The sequence below is a fragment of the Protopterus annectens genome, chromosome 11.part0 (assembly GCF_019279795.1).
Source record: "Protopterus annectens isolate FY-2018-M chromosome 11.part0, PAN1.0, whole genome shotgun sequence".
Lineage (NCBI taxonomy): Eukaryota > Metazoa > Chordata > Ceratodontiformes > Protopteridae > Protopterus > Protopterus annectens.
In genome coordinates, this window is record NC_056745.1 from 1,197,366,349 (window position 1) to 1,197,383,984 (window position 17,636).

At 43.5% G+C, this 17,636-nt stretch overlaps 1 protein-coding gene across 1 annotated transcript in view; it reads left to right on the forward strand.

Moving 5' to 3' along the window:
- The window catches only part of DLD (dihydrolipoamide dehydrogenase), a 1,015,110-nt gene that overhangs the window by 89,794 nt on the left and 907,680 nt on the right, over window positions 1–17,636 (forward strand). Inside the window, exon 2 of the mRNA XM_044088560.1 lies at window positions 1,081–1,162. Coding sequence (XP_043944495.1) covers window positions 1,081–1,162 — 82 coding nt within the window. The remainder of the gene's footprint in view (window positions 1–1,080; window positions 1,163–17,636) is intronic.

Sequence of the window (17,636 nt, forward strand, 5' to 3'; positions counted from 1 at the left end):
GGCTGATTCTTGGTGAGCCAGTTTTCAATTGATAAGATGGATTTTTGTGTGATAATATTTAGGTTCAAAAGGGAGTCTGCTATGGTGATGACACTGGAGTCATCTGCATATTGCACGAGTGATGACTGAGGGCAAGATGTAAACCGTTGGTTGGCAAAAATGTTAAACAGTAATGGGCCAAGGATAGATCCTTGAAGTGCTCCCATCTTGACAGGTAGGACAGGAGACGTAGAGAGCCATTTAACTGATTAAAGTTAATCCGTGAGGTAACTAGTGAACCAGCAGATAGCTGAAGTGAATAGTTTAAGTTCAGAGAGTTTGGCCAGCAGTAGCGGGTGGGAAACGGTGTCCAATGCTTTTGTGAGGTCAAGGAATAGGCTAGAGATGAGTTTGTTATTGTCTCTGACTTTGGATATATAGTGTTTAAGAAGGATACGAGTGCAGTGGAGGTGCTATGTTTTGGGCAAAAGCCATGTTTTATGGCAGTAAGTTTTCTTGTAAGAGGTAGTGAAGGATTTGTGTTTGAACACATTTCTCTAATATTTTGAAAAGGGGGGATAGAATAGCGATTGGCCTGAAGTTGGCAAGTTCAGAGGAATTGCCTCCCTTTGTGGATGGGTAGAGTATAGAATTGTTTCCAAATTGTAATGGAGGGGTTGATGAGTATGGAGATGTGGAGGGCATGAGAGTTTGCTCTTTCTGAAGAAAGAGTGGTGGTAGACTATCAAAAGAGGGAGAGCAGGGTTTTAGCTTATGGTGCAAGGATTTAATATAGTTGATAGAGACCGTCTTCAGAGAGAGAAGGCCTGGAGGAATAAGGGGATGTTGAAGGGTCATTTTTACTTGCTAGGTTGCAGTTCTACATTTTGTTTTATTACCTGCTTTTTAATAAAGTTCCTTTATCCGACAAGTCTGTTTTATCAGTGTCACTTCTTGATAGTTTCATCATTATCTGTGCTGCTTGTTAACTATTGCACTGTGTAGATCTGTTGTGAAGGCAGCAAGCAGAATGTTGGTACAGTGACTGTTTGTTTTATTCATTGCCAAGTTGTGGTCTCAATACTGCTCTTTTACATGTAGAGAGGCCGTACACGTCTCCTTCCAGGCAGTTTACAAGGGATCCCTGCAGTGCTTCTGAGGACGTATGCTGACAAGTCACCAAGTAAGTTTTTCTACAATTAATGTTTTCTGTAGTCTGTTCTAGTTTGTCGTGTTCGCACTGTGCTATTGGACCTTATTAAACTAGTATTCTCCCTACTGGGCCACACAGAATGGTAGCATAGGCACCTCCTGTGTGCGTGTACATGCAGTCACAACTCAGACAAGTATCCACAAACTAGTGCCCATACACTCCCTTGTGGGTGAAAACCACACAACCACTCCCACACCCTCGGCTCTGCCATATTTAGCCTTATTCACAGTATGAGCTGTCGCTACTGCCATTGGAGTGAATGCTATTGAAGAGTGTTAATTTTTTCCTCCAAAGGAAAAAAAAATTGCTTTGCCGAGTATGTGCTGTATGCCGACACTGCTAATGTTTAAGGTTGTGATAGCTAGTAGCTACAGGCTTTAACTTGTGCAGTACTGTTGATGATACTTGATGTGCCATGGGACCTGCAGCATGAGGTTTTGAAGACCACCACTGTTCCAGCTGTTGTGTCAAAGGCAGTTGGCTTTAAGACTGTACTGTAAATGTGTACTGTTGCCTTGGACGGTAGCTAGCAAAGCAGCTGAACTTGCTCTGTAGGTTCATAGATTAGTACTAGGCTAACTGCCCTTCCAAGCCATTTGAAGCCTAGCCAATTATCCCTTGTGAGACTCAAACCCTGCACCTTGTGCTTGTAAGACTAACACCCTAACCTTTATGCCACCCTCCCAACCTGTAAAGAAATCTGTTATGCTATACAGATTGTCTCTCTCAGGATTAATATTCATGACGGTAAGTAACCATTTTAGAGCAGTTTTCTATTCCTCATGAGTAGTTCCATCTGAACTAAACCTCAGAGAAGGCAGGATTCAACTCTTTGCAATTCTGGGATACTGTAAAGCTGCAGAGAAAAATTACCCTACCTCTGAATTAAACACTGTACTGTTGGACCTTATCAAGCTAGCATTCTCCCTACCAGTCCACATAGTGGTAGCATAGGCACCCTCCATGTGCATGCACGTCCACCACCACACACCTGCATACACAGCCAAACCTCCACAAACAAGGCCCCATGCACTATCTTATGGAGAAAAGACACCCACCCCATCAGGTTACTTAACTGTAGACACAGCATGAGCTGTGACTATTTCCATAGCAGTGAATGAGTGAATGCTATATAAAAAAGGTTCATTTTTTTCCTCCAAAAGAAAAAAAAATTGCTCTACTGAATCTATCCAGAGCTTACTACTATTGCTGGGATAGAGCACATGGCTGTAACTAGCATTTGCTGCTCCCCTTGGACTACCATATTATCTGGCTGCTTCCCCAACGAGTCCTGTCTCCACTTTGCAACCACCACCACAAAAAGACCATAGCAGGAGAGTAGTTTCTGAATTAGAAAGGCTTATCTCAATAAGAAAGCCTTCCTAGGTAAAGCTTGCATGTTGTAAGCCTTTCTGAATCCCAGGGCGTATACATTTGCTTTTATACTCGAGTAGATTTAGAAGAGAAAGGGGATCCATTACATAACTCTGAGGTATTCCATTAATGACTAGTTTGCTAGGTGAAATGATACCACCAACTCTCTCTCCCAGAATTTGATTTGGGGAGCCAACTTGCAGTCCAGAAAACCGATGTAGGGAGCTTAGCTAATAAGGCCATCAATAATGCTGTCAAGGGGAATTGTATCAGAACCTTAGCAAGGTTGAGATGTGGTCATTCAGTCCATGCTTTTTACCAATGGATCTCACTCAACTAAGTTCAGCAGACAATACTTGTCCTTTGCGATATTTAACTGACTGGGGTCAGGAGTTTGTTCCAAATGTTATTAATGATGAAATTTAAGATGTGCTGCATTAGATTACAAGTAACAGCAGTGAGATTGTTTTCAGGGTCTTTTGCAATGCTGCCCTTATGGAGAGACACCACACTATTTTCTATAACTGTACATACCCTGTTGGGGAGGCTGAGATTACAAGCTTACAATGAAGTTCAACAATAAGGCAGTCTACCATAGTTTGGAAGCCCATAGAGCTGTTAGTTTTAGTAATATTTTTTGGGATCTGGTTAATAGTGGTAATAAGAGGTGCACTATTTAGAGATTCTAGTAAGGGAACTTGGTGAGTGGGAAGGGAAAATGAGTTATGCTTGTTAGCCAAATATTAGCTGTGGCTTTACCATTCAGTTCCAGGTTTGAACAATATAGGATATTGTAGTCCTGTATGTAATATTTTTCATGATATAAGGATTCTTTGCATTTCATCATTGGGTTTGCCCTTCAATTTTCCCACCATATTTATCCCTAATTAGTACCAAATTATTTGTTTTATTGGTTGAGATAGTTATAAAAAGTCTTTGGTAAATGCTGTAGCATCAGGTTGAAGAACATATATGTACCTTTGATTTTCTTCAGACCTTCTGACAAGGTTATAAGGTTGATTTTGGAGTAGTTCTTTTGGCTGGCAGTAATTTTGAGGGAACATGCCTGTTGGTAAGATTTGATTATGATTAGTGTGATTTTTGTTGTCTGGGAGGCAAAATTCATAAGGACATGGTCAACTATGTCATCCCCTCACGGGAGCTTGGATAGCTTGATCCACAGATTTTTATTAAGTAAATCTCAGAAATACTAAGCATATTTATTGTTTATGTAAGACTCTTAGTTGATATATACAGGTAGTTGGTCGTGCAAAATTAAGGTGCTGGGATTAATAGACTTTGGTATCCGAATAGACTGGATTCCAATGTGGCCCTCTATTGACTTTGTAGGAATTCTTTAGTTCTTGGTGATTTGCTACTTGACCTCAGTGATTAGGGCATCAGGGAGTTCAGAATGTGGAAGTATCGGGTGTAATTTAATATGAAAATAGATAAAGCTAGATACTGTGCCACCCTCAGATGGTTGGAATAAGGGATAGATGCAGTACCTTAATACTGAGCGAGTGTTATCAGGCGAGAGATACTAAGTTTCTTTAAGCAACATGTGACATGTGTCCTAGTGTTAGGAAAGCCTCCAGACCAGGCATTTTATTATTCAGACTCTTCATTCAACAGAGCCAACTGAACACAAAATGGATTAGAAATTGCTAGGTCAGACTGTCCTATTTATATAAAAAAAAAAAAAAAAAAAAAAAAAAAAGCACTTGGGGAGCATAGAGACTTGGTTAATATACATACACATTGAGGAGAAATGTGAAGGCTGTCACTGGCAAAGTAGGCTGCCCTGTAAGTCCTTGTTTTGCATGCTGAAACGCATTGAATCCCTATGGGAATGATACTAGTTAATATGGCAGTTCAAAATCTGTTATTTATTTGAAATTGTGGCATCATTCTTGGGCAAATTATTCACAAGACAAAGATCCTGCCCTCCTCCATCATGTGGATGGAGAGTTAAGAGATATCAATGTGCATCTCCCTGGGGTGGAGTGTCTAAAGTTATTCACCTTAATGTGAACTATAGTGATAGCTAAGGGCTCTGTTCATATCACAAATTTTGACACTAAAGAAACCGCAGACCGTAACCCTATCCTTGAGTAGCTGTATGAGTAAAGCATCAGTGCACCTAACTTTAGAGTAGCCTGTTACTAATACCTTACCAAGTGTGTCTCAGTCCTCGGCTATACTTATAAATGTAAACTTGAACCCAGGACCCAGGACTGAATTTAGATGAGAGTGGTTATGCAAGTGTGGATGTATTAGAGTGATTTAGTATTATGTCAAAGGTTTGATTAGGGCTTTATCCTTCTGCGCCAGTGGGCCAGGGTCTGTGCAGTGATTTCTTAATCTCTCCATAACTGCTGCATTTTTGTTTTACCATCACATGTCCAACAGCCACATCCTCGAAACTGCTGCCACGAACTGCATACTGCGAATTCGCAAAACTGCGAAAACTGAAGTTCCGATTATCAAAATCTCGCTCCCTTTTTCACCAGTGGTAGTGCTTGTATCAGCTGTGGAGTGAAATGTCTACTTCCGCTGTTTTTTTTTTTTAACTTTAGGGAAGTCGGTGGGAAGGAATTTGTGGAAACTTTGTGTATCTGCACATATACGAAGGATATGCTTTCAACTATATGAAGGTAAACCATATTTTTAGGTGGTTGTGTTGTAAGAGTAAGCTTTTTACTGAGGTGGTGGAGAGGTCAGTCTCCAGACTGAAAACAAGTTATCAGAAGTGTAAATATTTGATTTGTGAAAGGCAAGAGTAGCTGACTTGTCAGTAAGCATGAGTCACTTAGTACACTGCCTCAGAGTTGCTGAAATCCAGCAACAGAATGAAACAAACTGAAGTTCCTTGCTGACCTGAGACTGGCAAGTGTATTTAGGAGCCCCAAAGGTCAGAGTAAGAAAGAGCACGTCATTTAGAGAGAATGAACTAATCCGTTATAAGTTCAGGGACTACAGAGGAACAATGGAAAAAGGTAATCCTACCATGCAATTCTGTATACACACACACACGCACACACTTTTTTTTTTTTTTTTTTTAATCTTTAACTGTTGTGGTGGTCGTGGTACAGTAATAGCACAACTGAGTGAATGCGGCCAGATGACTCAAAGGCAAGATGTAAACAATCCATTTAGTGCGATAGTGCAGAGCTTCATGTCATGTTTGGGCATTTGCTGGTCTTTTGTCAGACTCTGGGCAGCACACATTAGCTCCTTGTTTACCAGACAAATGCCTGTCTGAATAGGAAAGCAACAGAAAGAACCGCAGAGGGTTAAGCTCCAGTCAGCTGCAGAAAGAACAGTAGACGTTAAATGCTGCAGTGAGCAACAAAAAGAACAGTTGGCTAATTTAGTAAGAAAGTTCAGGAAAAATAATTCTGAAAAATGAAACACTTCTGTTAAGCTGCAGTAGTCCGTTAAGAGGTCTGTCTGCATCAGAACAAAGCAAGTACAAATGCACTTTGGCTAGAGAAGGGCTGTTCTGCTGCTCCTGGCGAGAGGTCTGCCTCTAGCTGTATGGAGTCAAAAAAAAAAAAAAAAAAAGAGCGTTTTGGGTTGGTGGTGGGGGGGGGGGGGTGGAGGCAACACAGTTTGTGTCCGCACATACTGACAGATATGGGGCGGTTATTAGGGCCCAGGCTTGACTATTACTAATAATCTCATGCAAAAAGTTAAAACAAAATATACTTACACTAACAGTCCTTTGCTTTTGCCAGCCATGGAGCTTAGTAAGTCAGGTGACTACAGTGCCACTGCTATACAAGTAATTTCTTAAAAATGAACTTTGTTTCAACCATATTAACACTGGATTATACGGAAGCAAATGTCACTTCTTCAGACTGCAGCATCCATCTCAAATAACTGATTCACAGATTCTTTTGCCTGTAACTCTGAGCTGTCAATGAGTTTGAGTCCTCCTACCTCCTTTTGCCAGTTGTGACTGTAATTTTTATAGACAGTGCTGCTAGGTTGAAGCCTCTTTTGGACTTGTAAACCATCTTGAAAATAAATTTTGTGGATTTGTCTTGGGCATCAACTAGAAGTACCATCAAATTTATAGCCAGAAAAAATCGGGAAACATTTTTATTAGTGCTGTGGTGTGATTACATGTGGCTGTAAGGGTTGTAAATGTATCTTTCCATCATCAAGGTCACTGCTACAGTATGATAATGTATGAGAATTACAGCAGGTAGATAGAGTTCTGCCCTTCCAGCCTGACTTCCATATTTTTCCAAGCATCAACTGAGCAGCTCTGGACTCTTTTTCAGAGCTCATTTTGTTGATCCAGTGCATACCTAAAAGGTGTTGTATTTTTTTTCTTTTGCATTCAGTTATGTAGCTTGTGCCATTTTTGTTTCCTTTTTGCTGCAGGAAACAGTCTGACTGACCCTTTTTGAAGTATTTTGACAGTGATCTAAGGAAGGACATAATGTATTTGTGTAAGAACTTACCATAACAGTAAATTTCCTGCTGATTACTGTTGCAGAATTCCTTCTCTCCCTACCATCCCCCTTTTCTGATTCTTATCTCTTCTCCGCTCATGGACCGAGGGAGGTAACTGTCTTAATTCCTTTTTCCTCCTAACTGGCCAATTTACTTTTGCTTCTCAGGCCTCTTCAGGTGTACGGCCTAGAAGGTCTAAAGATTTACACTTGTACATCACTTTTTATGTATCTTTAAACCTGCAGGCTTACATCATATGTTGGATGCGTGGCTGTATGGAAAATTTTGGTTTTGATACCTCTGCAAGTGAATCGACTTCCAGTAAGAAATCTGTTACTAGTGGTATCCCACTGGGCTCAATTTTAAGACCCCTCCTGTTTAATATAGACTTTAAGACCCATCCTTTTTAATATATACATTGAAGTCCAGTGTTGGGAGCCTCTGACTTACCAAGTTCACTGATGACTGTAAGCTGGGAACAGTCATCGAATCAACAAGCTATGTTAACATTCTCCAAACAGGCTTAAAAATGACAAATGATTGGTGCCAAAACCATGGTCTGAGACTATGCATTTTTTAGCATTTAATCATACTGTTTAAGAAATCTGATATCCCTGCAAATTTTAATATTGATAGCACACCCCTAAAACTAGACCCAGTGGTGAGGGACCTAGGAACATGTTTAGATGGTAACCTAAACATTGGCCGTCGGGTAGCTATGGTAGTGAGAAAAACCTTCTGTGTGGCTCTACTTAGAAGTAAAGGCATGGCATCAAGATCAAAGAAAGTGATAGTGCCATTGTACTCTGCCATCATCAGGCCCATAATGGAACACAGTACTCCTCTGCATGTACCTAACCAGGCACTTACACCAGTTGCAGTGGCCCCAGAAGTGTCTCACTATAAAAAAAAAATACAAGGTATATGGACCAGCTAAAGGCCCCATCCCTTTACTCCATTTCATATTGTTTGCTGAAAGGTGACTTATGCCTGACCTACAAGGCATTCACTGATCCAACCCTGATGAAAAGTTGCACATTCGCAAGAAAAACTGTATGCGAGTTGCATGTTCCATGGACCTGAACCTTGTTTGTGGCTCTTAACAGAACTTGCTGGAGAGACAAATTTGTATCCCAAAGGTTACCTCATTGTGGCATAAGCTTCCCATCTTTGTAAAAACAAAGCCTGTACTTCACTCTCTCAATAAAGAATTTGGATAAGTGGATCAGGAGCCATAAATTCACTCTCTGGGTACTGCCCATGTCTCTTATGGATAGAGACGGTCTATAAAATGACTCTGGGCTCCCAACACCCAATGCCCCAATACTACCCCATCCCATATCTGGGGAATTACCTTGGCTTGAGAAATCTTCTGCTTCTCCCTCTCATGAGATTCTTTTTCTTTCACATTGTCAAATTTTTTAAGACCATTGTGGAACTTCAGTATAAGCATACAGTTTGTGGTCCTTCTCTAAGAAGTGGGAAGGTGGATCATGTATGCACACTCATTTCTTTCCTGGTTGCAGTGATTGGAATGTTTTTTTTGGAGACTGTTCAATTGTTTATACCAAACTTTGTTATTGAACTTTGTGTTATGCATTCTAACCAAGAAGAGTATCTTCTGCTTTGTATGGATGTCCACAGACTGTCTCAGATTGGTATTATGTGAACAGGATCAAGCCCTTTAGAAAGGATGATCAGCTGTATATTTTCTTTGGTTCATTGAAACTAGGGCAAAAGGTTGCAAAGTTGTTTGAGTGATTGGCTTTCTAGATGTCCTTCCTTGGGTTACTGTTTCAGTATTTCAATACTGATGGGGTTATCTTGCTGAGGTAATCTGATGTCCAGCCGACATGAAAGCCAAAAACCTATATGCTTGTACTTCCAGCGTGTGACCTCAGCTCTTGGGAACACGAGTATATAAGCAGATGTATGCGAGTAAGATGCTCAGACTAACGTGCCACCAATCCTGATGCAGGATCCTCACTTCTGTTGGTCTGTTCTCTGTATTGTTGTTGGCTGCTATCATTGCCTACACTTAGACAAGGGTTCCATTGGGGAACCTTCTTTTTTCTTTTACTTTCTCAAAAGATTTGTTAATGTCCGTTAAGAGTGGGAAGTTTGACTGTGGTAGGCAAATACCTTTTAGAAGGACCTCCAACTCCCAGTGTTCTGTCTAGGGGCTGAGCACGATTACAGGAATTATCAGATCTGCCATTTGTTTGTTCCTAAACTCCCTGTACTCTGCCTTCTATCTTAATCTTAAATATATGCTTGGGAAACCCAACGTCTGAAGCTCCTCATGCAAACCAAAATGCCAAAAACCTCAGCCTCTGATGTCCTGCTCACATCTAAGTAGTAGATGTCCTTTTATTCCCATGTTGCAGTATTCTTCATATGGGTTTATCCCTTCAGTCTCATGTACGTATGGCCAGTTTTCAAAAGCTTTCAGTCCCTCTGTGGTGTCAGACATCAGGCAAGGCGGAGGAACGTGGGCCATAAAAGTGACATTGGCACACACCAGCCCTCAGAACTTTTCAGCCACCATTCGTATGCCAGATGTTCCTGCTACAGCTGACGTTGCAATCGTTCTTGAGATAAGTACCCCGGTGGGGAACCTTTTTTCAGTCCTTCCTTATTGTAACATTGCTTGTTAATGTCATCCAGAAAGGGAAAGCATCAGTGTGGATGCCATATCCCTCATAAGGGCGCCCACGACAAGTGTTTGTTCTGTTTAGGTAGAGCTCACGACTATAAGGCCTGCCTGATTTGCCAGGCATTCGTGCTGAAATTTGTATCTTGAGAATCAATGCCTGAAGCTTCTTATGCTTAGAATGGAAGGTCCTGTCGACGTCCCCCGGCACTGTCTAAGAAGAAGGCCAGAACTTTATGGCCTTCGACTTCTGCTGAGCCTCATCCGCCCGACTCCCAGCCTGAGGCCAACATAGGCCTGGTTGCAGAACCGGGTTCCGGATCCACTTCTGTGGAGGTCGCAGGTACCTCTGAGGACACTGCACTATTCACAGACGAAAGCACGTCCATGGGGGAAGCAGCAATTCATGGGGAGTCAATTTGAGACCTCTGCTCCTTTATAGTCCCCGGTGGTTTCTAGGAAACCGGCCACCATTCCTTTAAAAAAGAAGGGAGAAGAGAAAACATATTACTCCCTCTTCTGAATGCATGCCTGACTGGTAGACCTTCAGTCAGAGCCTCTTTAGTGCCTTTATGGCATTGAGGCCTACATCTTGTTCCACCTCCACCCCTCCTCCTCTCCTAAGCCCTAGGCCCATGCATACAGACCAACCTCCTAAGGATGAGGAGGTCCTTTCAGACTCCTCTGAAGAATCTCTCTCCTACAATTCACAACTTTCATCTCCTTTGGAATACGGATCTGAGGAAGAGTCCCTGGACCCTGATTCCCCAGTGGAAGTTTTAACATTTAGTGAGACCATTAGCAGGTTGAAGGAACATTTCAAATGCGATTCCTCAGAAATGTCTGAGGTACATAAGAGGTATTATGACCTCATTCAAATGAAAACACCTAGCCATCTGTTGTTCCTCCCAGCCTTCCTAGATGCATTTTCTTCAGCATCCACTAATCCTGACTGTCAGCCTTCTGCTCCACGCAGACCAAATAGGCTGTACGAAGTACCTGATGCTGCTAAGCACCTGTTCCAAGTGCCCCCCAGCTGACCCAGCCACTGTCTCTGTGGCTACTGACAAAGCCACCAAGTTATTACCTACAACTACCATTCTCCCTGCTGACAAAGACAGCAAGACCATGGAGAGAATAGGGAAAAAGATTTGTACCTCTACTACATTGGCCTTTAAAGTCGCCAATTATCAGACCCATATGGCTAAGTATACCCTATCTCCTTTATAATCTGCCACCAAACATTTGGCAGATATTCCAGATTCCCCTGCCAAAACAGCCCTGTCCTCCCTTCTGGCTCTTGCATCTCAAGTCACCAGCTACTCCATTGGTGTGGCTATGATGCTGCTGAATCCTCTGCTAGGTCAGCAGCATCAGCATCTGCCCTACGCTGATATTCCTGGCTGCGCCTACAACCCCTGCCAGATGATTTTAGGGCCAAGCTCATGAGTGCACCCCTGGATAATGCTGCATTTTGTGGATCTAAAGTAGCAGACCTCTTTAAAATCACTGCAACAAAAGGGCAAAGAGATGCAGGACCTCAAACATCTCTTGGTCTCACCAATTCCTAAGTTCCACCGGAACTGTCCTTCTAAAACACAGTTTATCACAAAACAATCCCGGCCTAACCCCAGTGCCAGACCTCGTAAACACACCAGGAAACAACCTCCTATGTCTAGAGCACCTTCTGCATCTAGGCAGAGGTCTTCCTTTCAGGACAGAGCAGGTAGCATCTGACTACTTGCCACCTCTGCTTCAACCTCCCTCGCCTACCATGCCTCTGTCTGCCCGCCTCTCTCATTGTCTCCTTCTGTGGACCCAGATCACCAAAGACAAATGGGTCCTGTCTATCCTCAGAGGGCTACTACATGACTTGGTTGTCTCCTCCCATATGGAAGGGCATTCACTGTCCCCCTTCACAACAACTTCCCCTCTTACAACCAACCAGTGCTGCAGACATTACTAGACCAGGCACTATACAGTCAATTCCCCCATCTGCAAAAGGAAAAGGTTTTTATTCAAGACTCTTCTTGGTCCCCAAAAAAGACTGACCATGAGACCCATCCTGGACCTTTCCTACCTCAATAATTTCCTAAAGGTACTCTCCTTCAAAATGCTCACCCTGCCTACCCTTTTTTCCCTGATTACTCCACAGGGATTCATGGCTACTCTAGACATAAAGAATGCCTACCTCCACATCCCTATCAAACCCTCCCACAGGAAATACTTAAGATTCTTAGTGGTCTCCTCTCATTGGCAATTTTTCTGTATTGCCTTTTGGTCTTTCCACAGCACCCAGAGTCTTTTACCAAATTTTTGGCTCCAGTGGTAGCCTACGCCAGGACAAACGGGATACAGATATTCCCCTCCCTGGATGACATGTTCATCCAGGCCCCCAACCAACAAATACTACAAGATTACCACACCTGATGATCTCCTTATTGCACTCCCTGTATTCCAGATAAATCTGCCAAAATCCCACCTCCAGGCAGCTCAGGATATTGTCTTGCTGGGGTGCAGAATAAGAACAGACCTCATGGTGGCTTTCCTGCCACCCCCAAAGGTGAGCTCCCTGTCAGACCCACCTCCTCAAGGTGCTCCAGTCGACCCAGTTAACTGCAGGACAGTACCTGAAACTATTGGATGTTCTTCGTGTTTCACTGTTGCAGTCATTATGTTTGGGTAATCTGCCTGCAGGTAGCCTTCAGTCAGCCTAAATACCAGAGTCGTGGGATTTCTGCGTCAGATGCTGTCACTTCTTCCATGACGTCATGTTGTCAGGGGTATAAAAAATGCAGCCGACACCATTACATCAGTCTTTCTTGCCGTGCAGTGCCCGAAGCAGAAGCAGTTCGCAAGTGCCGGTCGGCCGACTCCTGAAATATTTGTTTTAGAGTTTCAGACCAGAAGTCTTCTAAAAGATGAGTATCCCATTGGGGATCCTTTTTTCTTGCTCTAACCGATGTCAGAAAAAAATTAATAATTGTCTTGACTGAGGAAAGCAAATACCTCATAGAGATTTTCATTCTTACTGCATCACCTGTTTAGGCCCAGACCATGACGTCCCTCGCTGTCAGTTTTGTGCCTTGTTCAACGCCTGAACTGTTCATCATTGAGCTATTTTTGTAGCTAAATACTTCCGCTCTCGATCTCCGTACTCCAAAATGGCTTTGTTCAGCCATCCGACTACCGATCTTCCAAAAAGAGTAAGGATAAAGACAGACACAGACCGCATAGGTCCAAAACTGCCGACGACACTTCCGTTAAGCTAGTTGCCAGTCCACCGGTACTCCGAGGCGCTTTTGCAGCCCCTGATACCCGCTTCTACAGATTTGCAGACCTCTACTGAGACCCATTTGGAGTACAGTATGCCGCAAGATACTTCTTCAACTATGGAACCTGCGGATGTCTCTACCTTGGATGGGTCCGGAGCTGCTGTGCAGGCACTGGCTTCTGAGGGTGTATTCAGGCCTACCGATTTTTCATATTTAAACAGACGACTGTGTTTCAAGCCAAAAATACCGAATTCCTCAGGCCTAAAGTTCACACTACGCCTAGGAAACGGACGACCAAAGCACATTCTCAGGCCCACATGACTCAAAAACAAATGATTAGAATGGCTGAAGACCTTATTACTTTAATTAGGGGGGAAGCCAGCCTTCCCTCTCTAAGAGACCTAGAACTGATTTTTCTTCTGATCAGGAATCTGATATCTCTGTTCCTTCTGATTACCAGGGCATACCCTTATCTACCTATGAGCATTCTGATGCAGAGGATTCCATTCCTTGTGCTTCCCCTCCAGAAGATTTTCTTTTGGTGAAACCTTGCATACCCTTAGGGAGCATTTCTGCTGGGAAAGCCAGGACTATTCAGTCCAAAAAGAGACTCTGGGAATTTTTAGACCTACCTCAGCACAGGCCTCTAGCTATCCCTCCTGTTCTGGAAATTGTAGATTATGTTTTCTTGGAATCCAGCCTTACAATGGATACTTTGCCTCCAGCTCCCATGAAACCTGACTGGTACTATAGAGTATCTGACTCTCACAAATTCCTTTTCAAGAATCCTACTGCGGATCTAGAGGCCATTTTCCAAGGACCAAAAGGCATTAAAGCTACTACTGCCAAAAATCCTACCCCTTCTGACAGGGATTCTAGGGCTTTAGACCGATGGGATAAGAAAGTATACACCTCTGCTACTCTGGCCATTAGGGCTTTAAATTGCCATTTTCATATGCTAAAGTATCAGCAGCATATTATGGGGCTAATTGAACAGAAAATGATATTGATTCCTGACTGTGCAGAACACGACGATTTGCAAGAGTCAATGCATTCTGCTGACCAAGTTGGTAAACATCCTTTGCAGTGTGGTTTTGATGCTTTAGAAGCATCTTGCAGGGCTGCTGTCACTGGTTCTGTACTTAGAAGGCATGCTTGGCTTAAGGAACAAAACTTGCCAGATCATGTAAAAGCAAAATTACTGGATGCACCCTTAAACCAAGAGCGTCTATTTGGCAATAAAGCAGAAGTCCTCAAAAGGATGGAGGAAAAAGCTAAATCTGTACAAACTGTTAAAGATTTCTTACAAGTACAGCCACCTAGATTCAGTAGGCATTGACCTTCAAAGAACTGGTCCTTTCCAGTCCTTTCCAGGCTTTCTCAGTCCAAACCCAGGGGCAGCAGACCACCAAGACTTCAGTCTCAGGTTATGCACAGAACTAAGCAGTGGGGTGCTTCCACGTCCAAAGCAGGGAGTAGTAAGCCACCCCCTTTGGAAAAATGGCACAATGGCTTATCCTTAACTCCTCCAAGCCTTGCTTAACTACTTGTACTTTAGGAGGGATGTTCACCCTGCATGCAAAAAACTGGGAATACATTACCCAAGACAAATGGGTTTTAAACATTGATTCCCTAGGATACAGATTTCACTTCCACTCACTCTCAACCCTAAGTGGATGGCCAGACCTCCCCCCAAACCAGTGGACAGAGGCCCAAAAGCAAGTACTCTCTCTCCTCAGCATCAAGGCTGTTCAACCTGTCCCAGCATAACAAAGGGGACAAGACTTTTATTCAAGACTGTTCCTGGTTCCCAGAAAAGAAAACTCCTGGCGTCCTGTCCTGGATCTGTCTATACTCAACACCTTTCTGGTGGTTCCAAAATTCAAAATGCTAACTCTCCTCCAGCTGCTTCCTATGCTAGCCAAGGATTCCTGGCTGGCAATCCTAGACTTAAAAGAAGCTTACCTGCACATCCCCATAAGGGAATATTGCAGGAAATATCTATGCTTCAGGGCAGGCTCTATGCACTATCAGTTCTCTGCACTTCCCTTTGGCTTATCTACTGCGCCCAGGATATTCACAAAGTGCCTAGCTCCAGCCATTGCATTTTGCAGGCAGAGAAGTATTTCTTTACCCATACTTGGACGATTGTCTGATTCGGGCAAAAAGTCAGGACTTGCTATTACAGCACCTGGCATTTGTAAAGAGACTTCTAACCTCACTGGGGTACACTATCAGTGAAAAGAAATCACACCTTGTACCTTGCCAACAGATTGTATTCCTGGGAGCAAGCCTGAACACAACTTCCCAGATGGCATTCCTCACTCCAGAGAAACAAATTTATTTGACAACCTACTGGTGACAAAAACACAGCTATCTGCAAGGAAAATACTGCAAGCTTTTGGGTTTATGGCCTCTTTCATTCTGTTAATTCCATATGCAAGACTGCATATGAGGAAACTTCAATGGTATCCAGCAGGAAAATGATTGTCTGTGGGACCTGGGTATTCAAGCTCCTATGCAGAGGAGGAAAAATGTCCACGAATAAAATACCCTAGGGAAGCCAAGAATAAATGTATGACCAGGTAGACTGCCTTAATAAAGGTACGGTGGGATGTCTGTGAAGAAGCTGGGCTACCGGTAAAGCCTTGAGAAAGGCTGTGCGTACCAGAGCGCTTGTGGTTGAAGGCTGAGTAAAGATTTCTAGCTGTCATACTTCAATAAAGTACGACCTTCTAGAATCTGATTTTTTGCCACCACGGCGAGCAGAGCTCCTTAGCAGAGCCACATTTACATTGTTTTGCCTGTTTTTTCTGTGTGTTTCATCTTTGATTTCTAGCTGTCACACTAGCGGTTCCTTCTGCAGGCGACCTGACCAGCCGGAACTACGACCTGTATACGAAGCCTTTCTAAAGGCTTTACTCAGCTTTCAACCACAAGCTCTCGGGTACGCACAGCCTTTCTCAAGGCTTTACCGGTAGCCCAGCTTCTTCACCGACATCCCACTGTACCTTTATTAAGGCAGCCTACTTGGTCATCCATTTATTCTTGGCTTCCCTAGGGTATTTTATTTGTGGAAACTTCAATGGTATCTAAAAAGTCTATGGTGTCAACATTCTCAGGACCTGGAAACAATTCATAAGGGCAGAGTTCCTTTTGTGGGCAGAGGCATGCAACCACAACAAGGGAGTCCCTTTCACTCTACCCCCTGCCACCCAAACCCTAACAGACACATCAGACTATGCATGGGGGGCTCACATGGCAGGGCAGTGCATTCAGGGCAAATGGAACCCAAAGCAGATGCACCTGCATATCAATCAGAAAGAATTGTTAGCTGTACAGAATGCTCTGACAGTCTTCAAAGACCTCATTCTTCCAGGACAACTATTGGTAAAGACAGACAACACCACAGTTATGTGGTTCATAAGCACGGGGGAACCCATTCCTACCCACTCTGCAGACTAGCCATGGCTTTGTGGAACACAGCCTTGAGCAACCAAGTGCACCTACAAGCTCGATTCCTGCCAGGCAAACTAAGTTCACTGGCAGACTACTTAAGCAGAAATCTTATGGACCCACACGAATGGAAACTGGAACCCAAAATATTCAAGCTTTTGAGGAACAGATGGGGGGGGGGGACTCCAGAGGTGGACCTGTTTGCCTCCCCTCAGAACTATCAGTTGCACAAATACTGCACCAAAACTTCCCACAGTCAAGCTTGGAAAGTGGATGCCCTGTCCTTTACCTGGGAAGGCCTCTCAGTCTATGCCTTTCCCCCTCTGCCTCTCCTCTCCAAGGTTCTACTAAAGATCAAGCAAGACAAGATAAGGACAGTCCTGATTGCACCAGACTCTCTACGCCAGCACTGGTACCCTCTTTTGCGCAGTCTGACAGTGTTACAACCATGGCACCTGCCTCAGACCCCCTCCCTGCTGTCCCAGCAGGCGGGCCAGATTCTGCACCCTCAGTGTCAAACTCTGTACCTTGCAGCCTGGCTAATCCCTTGAGCTCACCTTTAGCAATCCGCAGTAAGCAGGTGCTGGATGTCATTCTTGAGGCAAGGATGCCTAGTACTAGAAAATCCTATTCAGAAAAGTGGAAAAGATACTGTCCGTGGAGCCAATCTTGGGGATGGGCACAATGGTGCCCAAGTTACCTAATATACTAGATTACTTAACAGAAATGATCCACAAGGGCCTATCCCTCTCTTCAATTAAGATTCATGCCTCAGCTATCTCAGCTCATTATAATACTGAGCCACCCCTCTTCTCTCATCCTCTGGTAAAACAGTTCCTTAGAGGAGCCAAAAATTTAAGACCCCCCCCCAGGAGAGCTCCCACTCTAGCCTGGTACCTTAACTTTGTATTGGAAAAACTTACCCCCCCCCCCCTTTTGAACCGACTGCTACAACAGAGTTGAAATTCCTCTCTTGGAAAATAGCTTTACTTCTAGCCATCACAAGAAAAGTGTCTTGAACTGGAGGCCCTTATGGCAGTGGGTCCCTTCATTATCTTCCATGTGGGCAGGGTTTCCCCTCAGGACTAATCCATCCTTTATGCCCAAGGTGGTGTCTAGTGTGGCTTTAAACCAGTCCATTCATTTGCCTACTTTTTTTCCTAATCCTCAAAATAAAGGGGAAAGGATACTGCATTCTCTGGACGTGCACAGACAGCTT